The 16,496-nt window shown below is 38.9% G+C and overlaps 1 protein-coding gene across 1 annotated transcript in view; it reads right to left on the reverse strand.

The window, feature by feature from the left end:
- The window catches only part of LOC117304953 (doublecortin domain-containing protein 1-like), a 58,272-nt gene extending 42,297 nt beyond the window's left edge, over positions 1–15,975 (reverse strand). Inside the window, exons 1-10 of the mRNA XM_033789610.1 lie at positions 15,884–15,975; positions 13,561–13,768; positions 12,637–12,918; positions 11,835–11,997; positions 9,641–9,803; positions 8,755–8,857; positions 7,211–7,310; positions 6,684–6,777; positions 2,388–2,486; positions 981–1,141 (exon numbers count right to left, since the gene is read on the reverse strand). Of these exons, the coding sequence (XP_033645501.1) occupies positions 981–1,141; positions 2,388–2,486; positions 6,684–6,777; positions 7,211–7,310; positions 8,755–8,857; positions 9,641–9,803; positions 11,835–11,997; positions 12,637–12,918; positions 13,561–13,745 (1,350 nt within the window). The 5' untranslated portion in view covers positions 13,746–13,768; positions 15,884–15,975. The remainder of the gene's footprint in view (positions 1–980; positions 1,142–2,387; positions 2,487–6,683; positions 6,778–7,210; positions 7,311–8,754; positions 8,858–9,640; positions 9,804–11,834; positions 11,998–12,636; positions 12,919–13,560; positions 13,769–15,883) is intronic.
- Between the last annotated feature and the right edge of the window lie 521 nt (positions 15,976–16,496).

A 16,496-nucleotide genomic window follows, 5' to 3' on the forward strand; every position in this document is an offset into this window, starting at 1 on the left:
AATCAATGTGTGGTGAAGAGGTTTTCAACTAGTGGTTTAATCCCAATGAGGCCTGGGTCTTGATAATTTTACAAAGACGAAGTCGAGGTAAATTATCAAGCACCAGACCTCGGCAGGTTTAAACCACTAGTTGAAAACCGATTCAACACACATTGATTTCCATTCATAAATACCTTTTCGTCAAAAACATCAACACTTTTGGTCAAAAAGTAAAATAAATGCAAAAATTATAATTGTTCAATGATTTCTTTCAACACAACACCCCTCCAGCTATGAAATGGTAAAGCCCTCCGCCGCCTTAGGGTAAACAACTCCTTATAAGGGAATGCTGTGCGCATCGCCTGTATCGCGTGATGTGGCACAACTGTTTCAGCCGTTGCTCTCGACCAATAGGAATGAAGAAACTGTTCTCTAAGAACAGATGCAAGCTCCCGTGTCACGCCCATGTTTCAACACTTTTTACTGGTCATAAACAAAGGTTTATACACACCCACGTGACGCACTCTCCACCAATAGGAATAGCGAAACTGTCTGAGGTATTTATGAATGGCTGATAAAATGTAGTATAAACGAACTTGCGGTGATCTGGAAGGTTTGGGCAAATCCCTTGGATGGAATTCAAACCCACAACCTTTGCAATCTAGAGCAGAAGTCTTACCACTAGATCAGCAAGCTTGCAAAGTAGCTAGAGCCAGTTTGAAGCATAAATGAAAAGTGAAATTGCAGGCCTGTTCAGCGGCATTTTTGTACACTTTCTGTTTTGGCACAGAGCATGTAGTAGACCCATCCATTAGGCTCCGCCCACGACACACGTGTGAGCAAGAACATGGGAGCCTCTCCAATGCCTTTCTGCACAACTCTGCCATGCGCACCAAGCATATGCGCGCGTATGTCAGACTTTATTTGTCAGACCTTCGTTGCATTGTGATTGGTCAATACGCAATGGGGGGGAGCTTAATGGATCGGTCTATTGAACTGACCTCTTGAAGTTCTTTCTGTAGTTCTTGCTCAGTCTTTGAGAGTATCTCAATGACTGTGATTTGTTGTGCCTGACCGGCCAAGCCATACTGGAGCTGTTTCTTGTAAGAGTGGGCTGCATGGAGTTTCTGTTTGCAAAATTTTATGGTGGTGTCCAAGAAGGCTAGGAAAAAGAAATAATTACAATGGTAAGAACAATACACTCAACACTTTTAGAATCTGATTTCAAAAAGAGCTAAAATTGATCTTAACTGCAAATCAGTTGTAGTTGCTAAATAAAGTGTGATGTCACAATACAAATCACTATGGTAATACATCATAAATGGTAATATTTCATAAAGCTTCTGAAAGGATTTGGGTACTTTTTGTAAACACAAAACACACATCCACACATTTAGATTTAATTTACACAAATTGAAGATAATGATGGGAGAAAGCTTCCCTTTAAATATTACTTGCTGAGGTGTTGTAGTTTTGGGAAACCAAAAATAATTTTCGTCTCAGTGAGTCAAAAAATTTGTTTACACTGGATTCACCCGACTCTCTTGAAAACATTGCTCTGTGATTTTCAACTTTTTTACTCAAAAATTTAAAGGCTAACAAAGCTGAAACTTCTACAGGTAAAATGTATTACATACATCTTCATTCACAGTGAGTAAGGACATAAAGGCAAAGTATACCATTGGTGTTTGAAACCGTTTGGAATACAACTAACATGTAAAAATTGCTGTTTAAAGCCATTGGACACTTTCGGAACAGAATTTTGTTTTAAGTTCACAGTTTAACAAATAACTTACAGGGTTTACAGAAGGTAATGGTGAAAGACTTCACTTGCACGAAATGCTTTACTTTTTGAGAAAACTATAAAACAATTTCACTTCTCGATATCGAGAATTACGGATTTATTTTAAACACATGAATAAACACGGAAACAAGGGTGGGTTTTTTTCCGTTTTTTTCTCCGATGACCAATTGAGCCTAAATTTTCACAGCTTTGTTATTTTACATATAAGTTGTGATACACGAAGTGTGGGCCTTGGACAATACCGAAAGTGTCCAATGGCTTTAAGTGGTGGATGCGTTTTTCAGGTCGTTTTTTAGAGATTGTTGGAGTTACATGTACATGTATGTGTGCGTTCGCGAATGATACGGCCAGAGATGTGCTAAACGATGGTAGATCCAACATCCTTGAGAAAATCCTTTAAAATCCTTAACAAAATCCACTGTACTGAGCTGAAACTTTTACAAGTGACTTTTGTTTGTATCTGTCTGTATAATTTTGACTATAACGCTGTAAATAATTTTTTTAAACGGTCAATAACCACACCTGTAAGCACAAAAATTAGCTTACCACAACAAAATATGCTAACCAGAATAAGGTTACCTGCCAAAATAACATTTCAAATTACCTTTTACTCCTTTGGGACTAAATCGTTCTCCTTTGGAGATCCACACAGGGCCATAGAGTGGGGTCGTACTAGTCTGGAGACAGCGATCCAACAGAGGAACTGGACAAAAATAACAAAATTTAATAGTAATACCAATAATAATAGTAACAATAATAATATATTAATAATAATAACATATCTACCAAACAAGGTACTGAATACAGTGCTCTTAACCGCCCGTTTACCACATTTATCTTCAAGTACGCGCTAATCCTCCAATCAGATTGGCAGAATGGAGTGGTGATAAAAACCTATATTGCACGGCTAATATCACTACCATGCGTCTTGTGTGTTCTATGTCACGCGCCAAGTTTGCTTGAAGATAAGTACGTTATCACACGCGCCCTCGTGGAAATACGGAAAACGTCGCGCGTCTGCGTCCCATATCCAACTCGGCCTTCATATAGCGCTTCTGCGTCCCATATCCAACGAGGCCGAAGGGACGCAGACGCGCTATATTTTGGCCTCGTTGGATATGGGACGCAGAAGCGCTATATTTTTCCGTATTCCACTCGCGCTTGTGTGATAACTTACATTATCACACATAAACAACTAACTATGACTGATCATAGTTCATCAACATACATCTTGCCGAAGCTCATCAGGGCTCAAAATTGACACCGAGGCCTGAGGCTAGTGATTGTAGCAACGGGGAAGTCATAATAGGACATACCCGGTGGCCTTGTGTTTTTCAAATAAATTAGATATGTCATGTGTAATATCTTTGTGGGTAAATTATCTTCCAATTCTCTTTCAAGAGTTTCCAAGTACACTTACACATAAACACAATTGAGATATATCTTCTCCGAGTGCTTGTTCAACTAAACACAATTGAGATATATCTTCTCCGAGTGCTTGTTCAACTAAACACAATTGATATATCTTCTCCGAGTGCTTGTTCAACTAAACACAATTGAGATATATCTTCTCCGAGTGCTTGTTCAACTAAACACACTTGAGATATATCTTCTCCGAGTGCTTGTTCAACTAAACACAATTGAGATATATCTTCTCCGAGTGCTTGTTCAACTAAACACAATTGAGATATATCTTCTCCGAGTGCTTGTTCAACTAAACACACTTGAGATATATCTTCTCCGAGTGCTTGTTCAACTAAACACAATTGAGATATATCTTCTCCGAGTGCTTGTTCAACTAAACACAATTGAGATATATCTTCTCCGAGTGCTTGTTCAACTAAACACAATTGAGATATATCTTCTCCGAGTGCTTGTTCAACTAAACACAATTGATATATCTTCTCCGAGTGCTTGTTCAACTTAACACAATTGAGATATATCTTCTCCAAGTGCTTGTTCAACTAAACACAATTGAGATATATCTTCTCCGAGTGCTTGTTCAACTAAACACAATTGATATATCTTCTCCGAGTGCTTGTTCAACTTAACACAATTGAGATATATCTTCTCCAAGTGCTTGTTCAACTAAACACAATTGAGATATATCTTCTCCGAGTGCTTGTTCAAATAAACACAATTGAGATATATCTTCTCCGAGTGCTTGTTCAACTAAACACAATTGAGATATATCTTCTCCGAGTGCTTGTTCAACTAAACACAATTGATATATCTTCTCCGAGTGCTTGTTCAACTTAACACAATTGAGATATATCTTCTCCAAGTGCTTGTTCAACTAAACACAATTGAGATATATCTTCTCCGAGTGCTTGTTCAACTAAACACAATTGAGATATATCTTCTCCGAGTGCTTGTTCAAATAAACACAATTGAGATATATCTTCTCCGAGTGCTTGTTCAACTAAACACAATTGAGATATATCTTCTCCGTGTGCTTGTTCAACTAAACACAATTGAGATATATCTTCTCCAAGTGCTTGTTCAACTAAACACAATTGAGATATATCTTCTCCGAGTGCTTGTTCAATTAAACACAATTGAGATATATCTTCTCCGAGTGCTTGTTCAACTCATTACTTACACATAAACACAATTGAGATATATCTTCTCCGTGTGCTTGTTCAACTAAACACAATTGAGATATATCTTCTCCGTGTGCTTGTTCAACTAAACACAATTGAGATATATCTTCTCCGAGTGCTTGTTCAAATAAACACAATTGAGATATATCTTCTCCGAGTGCTTGTTCAACTAAACACAATTGAGATATATCTTCTCCGTGTGCTTGTTCAACTAAACACAATTGAGATATATCTTCTCCAAGTGCTTGTTCAACTAAACACAATTGAGATATATCTTCTCCGAGTGCTTGTTCAACTAAACACAATTGAGATATATCTTCTCCGAGTGCTTGTTCAACTCATTTTGGTTCTGGATTGAGATATATCTTCTCCAAGTGCTTGTTCAACTAAACACAATTGAGATATATCTTCTCCGAGTGCTTGTTCAACTAAACACAATTGAGATATATCTTCTCCGAGTGCTTGTTCAACTAAACACAATTGAGATATATCTTCTCCGTGTGCTTGTTCAACTAAACACAATTGAGATATATCTTCTCCGAGTGCTTGTTCAACTAAACACAATTGAGATATATCTTCTCCGAGTGCTTGTTCAACTAAACACAATTGAGATATATCTTCTCCGTGTGCTTGTTCAACTAAACACAATTGAGATATATCTTCTCCGAGTGCTTGTTCAAATAAACACAATTGAGATATATCTTCTCCGAGTGCTTGTTCAACTAAACACAATTGAGATATATCTTCTCCGTGTGCTTGTTCAACTAAACACAATTGAGATATATCTTCTCCAAGTGCTTGTTCAACTAAACACAATTGAGATATATCTTCTCCGAGTGCTTGTTCAACTAAACACAATTGAGATATATCTTCTCCGAGTGCTTGTTCAACTCATTTTGGTTCTGGATTGAGATATATCTTCTCCAAGTGCTTGTTCAACTAAACACAATTGAGATATATCTTCTCCGAGTGCTTGTTCAACTAAACACAATTGAGATATATCTTCTCCGAGTGCTTGTTCAACTAAACACAATTGAGATATATCTTCTCCGTGTGCTTGTTCAACTAAACACAATTGAGATATATCTTCTCCGAGTGCTTGTTCAACTAAACACAATTGAGATATATCTTCTCCGAGTGCTTGTTCAACTAAACACAATTGAGATATATCTTCTCCGTGTGCTTGTTCAACTAAACACAATTGAGATATATCTTCTCCAAGTGCTTGTTCAACTAAACACAATTGAGATATATCTTCTCCGAGTGCTTGTTCAACTAAACACAATTGAGATATATCTTCTCCGAGTGCTTGTTCAACTCATTTTGGTTCTGGATTGAGATATATCTTCTCCAAGTGCTTGTTCAACTAAACACAATTGAGATATATCTTCTCCGAGTGCTTGTTCAACTAAACACAATTGAGATATATCTTCTCCGAGTGCTTGTTCAACTAAACACAATTGAGATATATCTTCTCCGTGTGCTTGTTCAACTAAACACAATTGAGATATATCTTCTCCGAGTGCTTGTTCAACTAAACACAATTGAGATATATCTTCTCCGAGTGCTTGTTCAACTAAACACAACTGAGATATATCTTCTCCGTGTGCTTGTTCAACTAAACACAATTGAGATATATCTTCTCCAAGTGCTTGTTCAACTAAACACAATTGAGATATATCTTCTCCAAGTGCTTGTTCAACTAAACACAATTGAGATATATCTTCTCCGAGTGCTTGTTCAACTCATTTTGGTTCTGGATTGAGATATATCTTCTCCGAGTGCTTGTTCAACTCATTTTGGTTCTGGATTGAGATATATCTTCTCCGAGTTCTTGTTCAACTCATTTTGGTTCTGGTGTTGTAGGATAACTTCTGGTCCAGTAAAAAACATTGAGCTTCAAGACACATGCCTTAAAATCAGATTTATCTACCTTTTAAAAAAAGTGTATTAAAATTGGCCTGACGTTTCAACCTTACGATTGTATTCCTGGTCAAACCAGCCCCTTTTTCTCTGTGCTATCTGCCTTTCTCTCTCTGTTTATGTATGCCCTCTCGACTGCTTACGTTACCTTTATATACCTGTTCATGTGTGTTGTCAGGAGACTTCTCAGTTCTGACAAGAACTGTCTCGCGTTGTATCTACTACCTGGGTGGAAGGTAGAAAATCGGCTGGGACTACAACTTTGGCTTATTAGTGGATCGTTAATAACTGCACTATCGCAGTTCTTTTGGTCCCAACATTTCGACGAGCTTGCTCCAGTCATCGTCAGGCTAACTTTGTTATATTTTATTTACCTTCATTAATGTCTGTGATTTCAGCTCCAGTCCAGGAGAAGATCATCCGAGACGGTGAAGTCAAACCAAGCCTTACAGTACAGTCATCTAGAAACTAAAAATAAATCACATAGTTAGTCTCTAACACCTCTGCATTGAGCAAGTTCGGGTGGGTAGATAGAGTTGATTTGACTTAACCAGAGCTGTGTAATGGGAGAGTTTTGACATAGAGGGACCAGTTCTCTTCGGTCACGTGGTTGCTGGGTTCCATTTTTTGTACCACTGCAGCAGCACAACCAAGTGGGCACTCAGTATTTGCCATTGTGGTAAATTACATAATTTTGCTTCTTTCCTCTGTTTGGCTTGTTAATTATTGTGAGTTTACTGGCCCCACACTAAAATCACTGGCCTCGGGCAGAGGTTTAGTTTAACTTTTGAACCCTCGAGCCAATTTCATAGCCATCAAAGATTCTAATTTACATTACTATGGGTAGGGTTTTAAAGTGTCCCAGGATGTCTCCCCTTAAAAAAAAAAACGTTAATCATACCCGGCCAAAATTCTCAGCCGAGGCTGTAGTTTCAACCATCTCCGTGCCGTCACCATTTCTGAATATCATAACTCGCCTCATCTTTGTCTCCAACATTTTCCTGTTTAAATGAAAATTAAATATTCTCATTTGTGTTGCGCAAATTTTACATAAATGTGTTCAAGTACACATTGCAATAACTTTACTGAGAGAGGACGAGAGAGGACGCGATCCAGACACGACGGCCCAGCCCCTCTTGGTCTTTCATGACAGTGACTTCAGTGTTTCGTTACACTGGCTCCCGGTTCAAAAGCGCATCAACTTCAAAATTCTTCTTCTTGTGTATTAGTCTCTCCAGGGCACAGCACCAACATACATCCAGAGCCTGTTACATCTTCATGCACCACCTAGGCAGCTCAGTTCATCTGACACCAAACATATAAACATTCCACGTACACGCCACTCATGGGGAGCCCGCTCCTTCTCGCACTCTGGCCCATCACTATGGAACGAACTCCCCCCAAATCTCTGACAAGTCACTTCTTATACCAGCTTCAAAACCTATTTGAAAACTTAAATTTGTGCTTAAAGGAACACGTTGCCTTGGTTCGGTAGAGTTGGTCTTTGAAAAGCGTTTGTGACTGTTTGTTATAAAATGCATACAATGGTTAGAAAGATGTTTTAAAAGTACAATGATCCACACAAATTTGCCTCGAAATTGCATGGTTTTCCTTTTACTTTGCAACTTAACCAGTCGGCCATTTATAGGAGGCATTTATGTTAGTCGACGAGGTAAAATGTAAACCACGCAATTTTGAGTGATACTTGTTTGGATCATTATATTATACTTTTAAAAAACCTTTCTAATCATATGCATTTTATAACAAACGGTTACAAAGGCTTTTCAAAGACCAACTCGTCAGATCCAAGGCAACATGTTCCTTTAAATCTTGGAAATTGTAGGCCCACTTGCATCTCTCCTGCGCCATGAGTGTCTTTTAAATGGCCACTATTATTATTATTTGACAAAGCATTGAAAAATTTCAGCCGGTCTCAGATAAGTCTGCGGAAAGTAATGCAATACAAACAATAATATCCTATAATACTTAGCACATCTGCAGCACTGGCGTTACGGCATTGTTCTTATTACTTAGGTTAAAATCAACGAATATCCAATCATTTTCACTCTTGGGAACATATATTTACGATACAATGTACATGCATCATCATCATAATGCCTCTCATGGGTGTAATATTCTCTAAATATTCATTCTCGTCGTAGAGCTTGTTGCATCAAATCGCCTACAACTAACAAATGCAGCGCCATCTTTAAAAAACAAAACTGAGACCGATTATAGCCAGCTCAGAGCAGGCTTAAGATTTAAGACTGGCTATAATTATAGACCGCACTATTGCAATCTGTGCAATCTGTCTATAATTAAAGACTGTCTAAGCGCGTCTCAAGTTAGTCGGCTATAGCGCATAGACAGTTTAAGACCGCTTGATGCCATTCGCCCCAGTTCTGTTCATGAGACATTCATGCTAAAAGAGCAATGTTCGTTTACCTCATTCTCTTTGAGAGAGCAGATTTAGTTTTCTTTTTGGCCTCCGTTGGTAGAACCACACCATTCATCGTCCAAGCTGCATACAACTTCTTATGAGCATCCCCTAAAAAAAAACCAGACAAATTTCCTTTGAGGATTATTCTACAAATAATCAAGGGTATGACAAGACTACAGCTTTATAACGAATAGCCTTTGTGCTGAGGCTTGAGTGTTTTTTAGTGTGTTCGTGGCCAACTAAAGTCACCATTGGGGCTATAGCAGGGTATAGACGATGTGACCTCTGACATCACTCAAAAACCACAACATGATAACATACCACCGGGAAAAACCTTTGTGTTTTGGCAGCCAGCTAGAAAGTGTTTGCAGTCTTTTTGCCCGGCGAAACATGACGTATACAGTGTTTTGTCAACAGAGGGCAGTTTGAATGTAAACACAGGTCACATCGTCTAAAGTGCAGTCAACGGATTGAACAAATTGTCACTGACCACCATCTTTGATGACAAACAATGGAAAAGTGCACACATGTAAGACAATCACAAGGTTATAGGTCTGAACACCCCAGGCTAACTGCTTCTTTCACAATTACTAAAATAGGGATGGTCGTCTAGTGGCTGCTATATGCGCCGTAGCACCTTGTAAACCCGTATAAAGTGCTAAATAATTGGGTCTCATCACTGTAATAGCCTATCTTTCTGAAAGTATGTATATACTCAGAGCTTTGAGTACCTTGTTTGGTAGATACGTGCGCTAGATAAGACTTTGATGTTATTTGATTGGCACTCAGGGGATACCTTCTACAATGACCTGCGACCCTTTCATCCTCCCATAGTAATCTTTGTTTGCTTGTGAACTCATGTGAACTCATGAGACCCTAAGTTTTCTTTACCTTTCACATTAGAGAAGGGATCTTTGTACGGCTCCCCGCATGAGATGAACACTTCTGAATCTTTTGGAATCTCTTCGGAGAATTTCACCTCGGTTCCGTCGATCAGGAAGATACGTCTTGCTGCAAACTGTAGTCCAAGCTTCAGCGTGCAGGCCTCAAGAAACTAACATGGAAAGTGATATGTAACCAGATGCATATTTACAAAACAAAATTTTGAAACAAGCATTTGAAGGAACAAGTTGCTTTGGATTGGTCGAGTTGGTCTTTGAAAAGCGTTCTGTAACCGTTTGTTAGAAAGATATTGTAAAAGTAGAATACAACGATCTACACAAATATGCATCGAAATTGCGTGGTTTTCTTTTTACCTCGTCGACTAACACAGTCGGCCATTTATAGGAGTCAAAATATGGGAGTCAAAATTTTGACTCCCATAAATGGCCGACCGTGATAGTTCGCAACGTAAAAGGAAAACCGTGTAATTTTGAGTGAAACTTGTGTGTATCATTATATTCTACTTTTAAAACATCTTTCTAACCATATGCATTTCATAACAAACGGTTTAAAACGCTTTTAATAGACCATCTCGTCTGATCTATTCAAACATTTTTGGGTTCGCCTGCGATTTTGTTACAATTCCAGAAAAAGAAGTAAGAAACAAAAATCTTATCCTTATTTCTGCCCTTGAAAATGTTTTTTTTTTTCACCAACAACCATTTTTATAGGTTCTTGATTTGAAATTCGGTTGCTTAAAAAAAATTAATTGGCAATTAATGTTTGTGATTTTAACGATCCGTCGGCGATGCACATTTATATTTGGCGAGAGCGATGTGTTTTTGAGAAAGAGGTTGTTATTCAGCAACTGGAACAAGGTTGAGATTAGACCCCAACATAGAAATAGAACCCAATGAAGAAAGCACGTCGTCCGGTTGTACAGTGTGTTCGCTGGTTCCCAATATATCTTTCGCTGGTTGTGAGGCAATCACAGGTACCAGTTTCCCATGGCCTGCCGCGATCTCTGTTTCGTGCCGCGCCGCTCATTGGTTCGTGTACAAACCTGCACATACACAGTAAACATGTGCATTGTTTTTTTCAGTAGACTTGCAAAAGTCTCCACAAGTGTTATCTTTGCTGCAGCAGCAAGCGCATTTTTACACGCAAACATTTTTGAACCATACCACTATAAACGAAGCGAGGAATGAGACAAGTTTATGCATCTTGCGCTGCTGCTGCACGCGCGATGGCAGGAAGACCACAAGCCGTAAATTGGGCCAGTGCTGGACGGCAATTTATTGTTTAGGTGCCGTTTTTTCATGAACACCGTTTGGATCAGCGATAATAACAATTACAAAGGTAAACTTACATTGTGTCTGATTAGAGAATAGAGATTCTTAAAATAAAACAGGTAAAAGAGGGAGAGTCAAAATGGACAAAAAGGTCGGATTTCTAAAATTCAAAAGTCGGAATTCCGACAAAGGTCGGAAGAATCTCATCCCTGCGTAAAGCAAAGAACTGGCACTTACGGAAGTAGAGAATTCTGTGTTTACGTCAAGCGTATTTCACACGTTAGCAGGGAGTTCTGCTTCTGCATAAAATCGCAGAAAATCGGCGCTTGCACAGTAAGCAAAGAATGGTCACTAAGGTGCAGAATTCAGCGGTCAGCAGAGCAATGAAACTGGACCCTGACTAGTATTATAGCCTGAACATCTGACATCGCACTTGCTGTTGATCCTACACACACAATCCCCTTTGATCTTGCATCATTTTACATGGCCTTCATGAGATTCGCAGTTAAATCTGACGTACATCTGTAATACATGCGGATATCCTTGCAGATAAGGACAGGGGACCAGTCTATGAAAGTAAGAAGAAACTATAAATAAATAGTAAACTTGCGGGTACAACCATGTGTAAATCTCTTTTGAAGGAGTGGTGGCTCTGAAAAGAGCCGGTTTGGTCTTGACGTTTCGAACAGTATACTCTGCTCGTCTTCAGGAGAAACGAGCAGAGAAACGAGCAGAGTATTTGTTCGAAACGTCAAGACCAAACAGGCTCTTCTCAGAGCCAACACTCACTCATAAGAGATGTACCCGCAAGTTTACTATTTACTTATAGTTTCTCCTTATTTCTCCACACCATGCAAAGCTTCAAACAATTCTTCTATGACTAGTAGTTCAATATAAATATAGGAACTTACTGTTTTCATTGAGTGAGCTGTGACTCTTGTAGCATCACTCTGTCCTCCATTCTTGTAGACAGTGGCCCTTATGACCTGTGGTTGGACTTTATACAGTGCTTTGGCTCCTCGTTTAGATCTAATAGAGGTGGTGGTAGAAGTAATGGACTTGGCACTCCACGGCCTGTTGAACAATCATACAAATTATTAAAACCCTCCGGTCAGTAGCCAGTGGGTAGCGCCGGGCAGGCCTACCCAGAACTAACAAATTTTGCCGAGCACTCTGAAACATGATATTGTGTTGAACCGTTTGCCTTTGGTAGACTAAATTGAATTTAGAGCCTACCACTGATATTGGTCTAGCTACAACACTGCCTCCTACTTTTCATAAATGAAATGAGTATGATCAGTCTCCTGACGATTACTGGAGCAAGTTAGTCCTAACGTTCAGACCAAGAACTCACTCAAATATTAAAATATTATAAACCACAAGGGAAAATGACTGGGTAAATTTTAAATGGTTTGGGGTTGAACTAAGAAAATTGACTAGAGTGGGACTCGAACTAACGACATCCGGATGTACGTGCCAATGCTCTACCAACTGAGCTATCTAGCCCTATGGTGGTAGAGCGCCGCCACGTTAATCCGGAGGTCATTGGTTCGAGTCCAACTCAAGTCATTTTTCTTTGTTCAACCCCAGTTTCCCTTTTGGTTCATAATATTTGTTCATTTTTTTAATGTAAAGGGCGCAATATCAATCTTAAATTAGTATTATTATTATCACCATCTAGACATATTTTTTTATTTTTTATACTTAACCTACCGTTTGGTCTTGTACACAGGCGCGCTCATTGGTCGTAACTTGGCCTTCCTCTGACTCTTCTCTTCTTCTCCCGCCTCCTGCTCGTCCCCTGGGGCTGTACCTTGATCCACCATGAACTTTACATCAATCCTCTTGCGTTCCCGTGCTGAGCTACGGCCTGCCGGGACCGCCGAGATGGGTCGTCGTGTCTTAGGGAGGGATTGAGTCACACTGGTGACCATGTGGTCACTTTGAGCAAGCCTCTGCATGTATGGGGAGGCATGCTTAGTGGGCCTGTTAAGCCTGCATAATCAAACAAAGATTTGTTAACGTTAAAATAGGGACAACAAATTAAGAGGAAACTTTCTGTGACAAACTTCCTTAAAGGGAGTGGACACTATTGGTAATGACTCAAAATACTTATTAGCATAAAACCTTACTTGGTAACGAGCAATGGAGAGCTGTTGATGGTATAAAACATCGTGAGAAACAGCTCCCTCTGAAGTAATGTAGTTTTCGAGAAAAAAAGTAATTTTACACGAATTTGATTTCGAGACCTCAGATTTAAAATTTGAGGTCTCGAAATCAAGCATCTGAAAGCACACAAATTCGTGTGACAAGGGTGTTTTTTTCTTTCATTATTATCTCGCAACTTCAACGACCGATTGAGCTCAAATATTCACAGGTTTGTTATTTAGTGCATATGTTGAAATACACGAACTGTGAAGGCTAGTCTTTGAGAATTACCAATAGTGTCAAGTGTCTTTGAGGTATTACCTAGGTTTCCTCCTTATTCACAAAAATCTAACACCATTCCCTATCTCAACAATCAAACTGTTGGTTTCTGATTATGGTGTTATTTGAAAATCACTGCAATCGTGTTCCACCATGATCAACGCTGAGCTAGTGTTAAGGGCGAGCCCTGTTTAACTATTCCCACTTTACCTTTTCCGTGAGCCAGTTGATTCTGCCTTCTTGAGTCCTTCAAGGTATTGTGCGACCAGTAAGTCCTCATAGCTGATTGCGTCACTGGAGGAACGGTTATATTTCATGCGTTCTGGATGGTGTGGGTGGGGGGCCGAGAAGGATTCTGATAGCCTGGGGTCACCATGAGCACCTGTAGGTGCCATCTTAATCTTCTTGTCAACACCAACTGTGAACAAAAAACAACAAAGAAACTAATGAAATTGTTATAAGTCAAGTAATAAACAACACAATTGGTTGTTTGTTCATTTGTTTGTTTGTTTGTTTGTTTGCTTGTTGGGGTGTTTGTTGTGGTGTCTGTTGGCGGGGGGGGGGGGGTATGTTTGTCGGGCTGCTGTTCCTTGGGGTTTGTTTGTATGTTGGGGTGTTTGTTTTTGTTTGTTTGTTAGGGTTTTTTTTTTCTCTTTGTTTTTGCTTGTTTGTTTGTTTGTTTGGATGTTCGTTTGGTTGTTTGTTTGTTGTGTTTTTTTGGTTGGTCTCAGTTGGGTTTGTCAGTTAAGTGTGCTTGTTAAATATTTATTGTTTTTGTTTTTTCTAATTTTAGTTCTCATAACGTCTCTTTTGACTTTGCTCTTAATTTTTCAATTTTTCTTGTTTATAAATTTTCTCCTCTGCTTTTTAAAATGTTTATATAATAATGTAAATCTGTATTTTAATTCAGTCTCTGGACTGCGACAAGCAGATGTTTTTACAATAAACCAGTAATAATAATAATAATTAAAATGTTGAGTTGATCACATATCAAGTTGTCTGACATGGTGACAGTACCGTCCTTCCTACTGACCACATGATCATCATGTCGTATGATGATTAAGACTTTATACAGAAGACTGAGTACAGGGGTGCGTTCCACTCGCGCAAACAATTTCAGTTCGCCAACAATTTCAAGTGGAACGAGTTGTTCGATGCCACCGTTGGCGAACGTTGGTAACTTTAGGCGAACATACTTCGGAGGTGTTGGCGAGTGGTTTTTAAAATGGCGGACAAGCATACGGTATTATTTCTTTGTCACAAACATAATTACATTGTATTTTCGGTGGATGATAATGCAGATTTGGAATAGCAAAGTTAATTAGTTGATGTAATGATGTCAAAAAGAGGACTATTGCAGCAAAAACAAAGTTTTAAAAAAACTATGTATGGTGTGCGCCATCTTCATTTCAGGGCGCCGCCATATTGACATTGCGTATACGCACCAATCGTTCAAAAGATAAAAAACGTTTGCGCAAACAGTTGCGAGTCGTTTGCGCGAGTGGAACGCACCCCAGGCTTTCATTTCGAATGCAATTGTTTTGGAGGGTTTTCAATTTGCCAGGATCTTCAAAACTTGTCACACTATCAATCATGGCAAGTCGATCAAGCATGAAAACTAATCCGTTTATTTGTTTGTTGGTTTTTATTTGACGATATGATATCCACAGAAAGTACAGCCGACAGATGGACAAAAATTAAACAACTCTTTTTATTTTTAAGGGCCTAAATAGGCCCCTAACAGTACGGGTGCATGACTTTTTACCAAACATTCTTACCAGTCCTTCAATAGTCGGATTTTTTACTATATGATCGGAAGTTATTGTCCTCCAGGGAGTCTAGCTCTAGTCTAGTACTACTTCTAGAAACTATAAGGCTCCCCTGTGAGTATAGTTTCTAGAAGTAGTCTAGTACGTAGTGGTCATAGGACTCATGGTGGTAAAATCTGACAATGCTGAGAAAATAATTATTTGGCAAGCTCTTCGGCAAAAGTGATCCAGCAGTTTCGCGCAGTGTGAATAGCGTCATTGTGTTCAGGCGTGAAAAGGCGCACTAGACCGATCATAGTTTACAACAATAATAAATATTACAACAACAAAAACAAGAAAAAAGTTGAATCTTGGATAATCTTCAATCATTTGAAGGCTGCACTTTCTTTACAAGAAAGAAAAAGAAGAAAAATCTGTAGTTGCGATATCGCAACTAAAAAATCTGAAGAGTGGAGACAATTTTAAAAACAAAATCAAAAATACCCTCAAGAACTTAAGAAGAAAAAAATACTTATCGGAGAAAGATGGAATACACCAATCACCAATTACCAAAGAAAACCAGGTGGAAATTACGTAGAAAAATTTGACAAATGATCTGCGAGAAGTAAGATCGTACATGAATCATGTTTGATTGATTGATTGAAAAAATGAAATAATAAAAAAAATTAAAAATGTGTGTAGAGCTTCAATAAAACCTGTATTTTGGTCCACTGTTTGCAACAAACGTACTATTAAAGATCCTGAATCAAACAATGTCTTCTTACCTTAACCTTGAGTTAATTTATCGTTAAATATTCATCTTACAGAAAGCTGAAGTTCACTGTGAAGTTTGTGATTGATTTTTCACTGTCGAGCTCACCGCCATATTTACGGAATGTCGCCTAGGAGATGACGTCATGTAATCATGAACTACTTGTGGGGATACTAAACTCACGCATAGAATTATTGACGTGTAGTTCGAGTAAATTATTTACTGTCAGAAGAGGGCGCTCATCTTGAACCCCGTGCCCCTGTACTGTTTGCGTTTTATTTTCATAGGACGAACGTGGGCAATTTACATAATAATGGGCGTAGTTAACTGAAAATGACAACAATAGCAAAGTAATGGGTGATCCAGGTGCGGGTCCAGTTGATTTAGAAGATTAATATGGATCTGAAAAGTATATAATGCCTATTTCTCTGTTTTAGGCACACACAGAGTATTGATGTCTCACCCCTCATCAACAAAACGCAAAAAGCACAGAGCTCCCTCAACTGGAATTTTGACCTGGGTAGGTATGGCGCGTAGAGCGCCGATCCTAAAGTCGTTGGGAAGTTCAAGTCACGATCCAGTAAAAGCATAGAGCTTATAGCACTATCAGTAAAAGTGACCCGAAA

This window comes from Asterias rubens, chromosome 22 (assembly GCF_902459465.1).
Source record: "Asterias rubens chromosome 22, eAstRub1.3, whole genome shotgun sequence".
In the NCBI taxonomy this organism is placed as follows: domain Eukaryota; kingdom Metazoa; phylum Echinodermata; class Asteroidea; order Forcipulatida; family Asteriidae; genus Asterias; species Asterias rubens.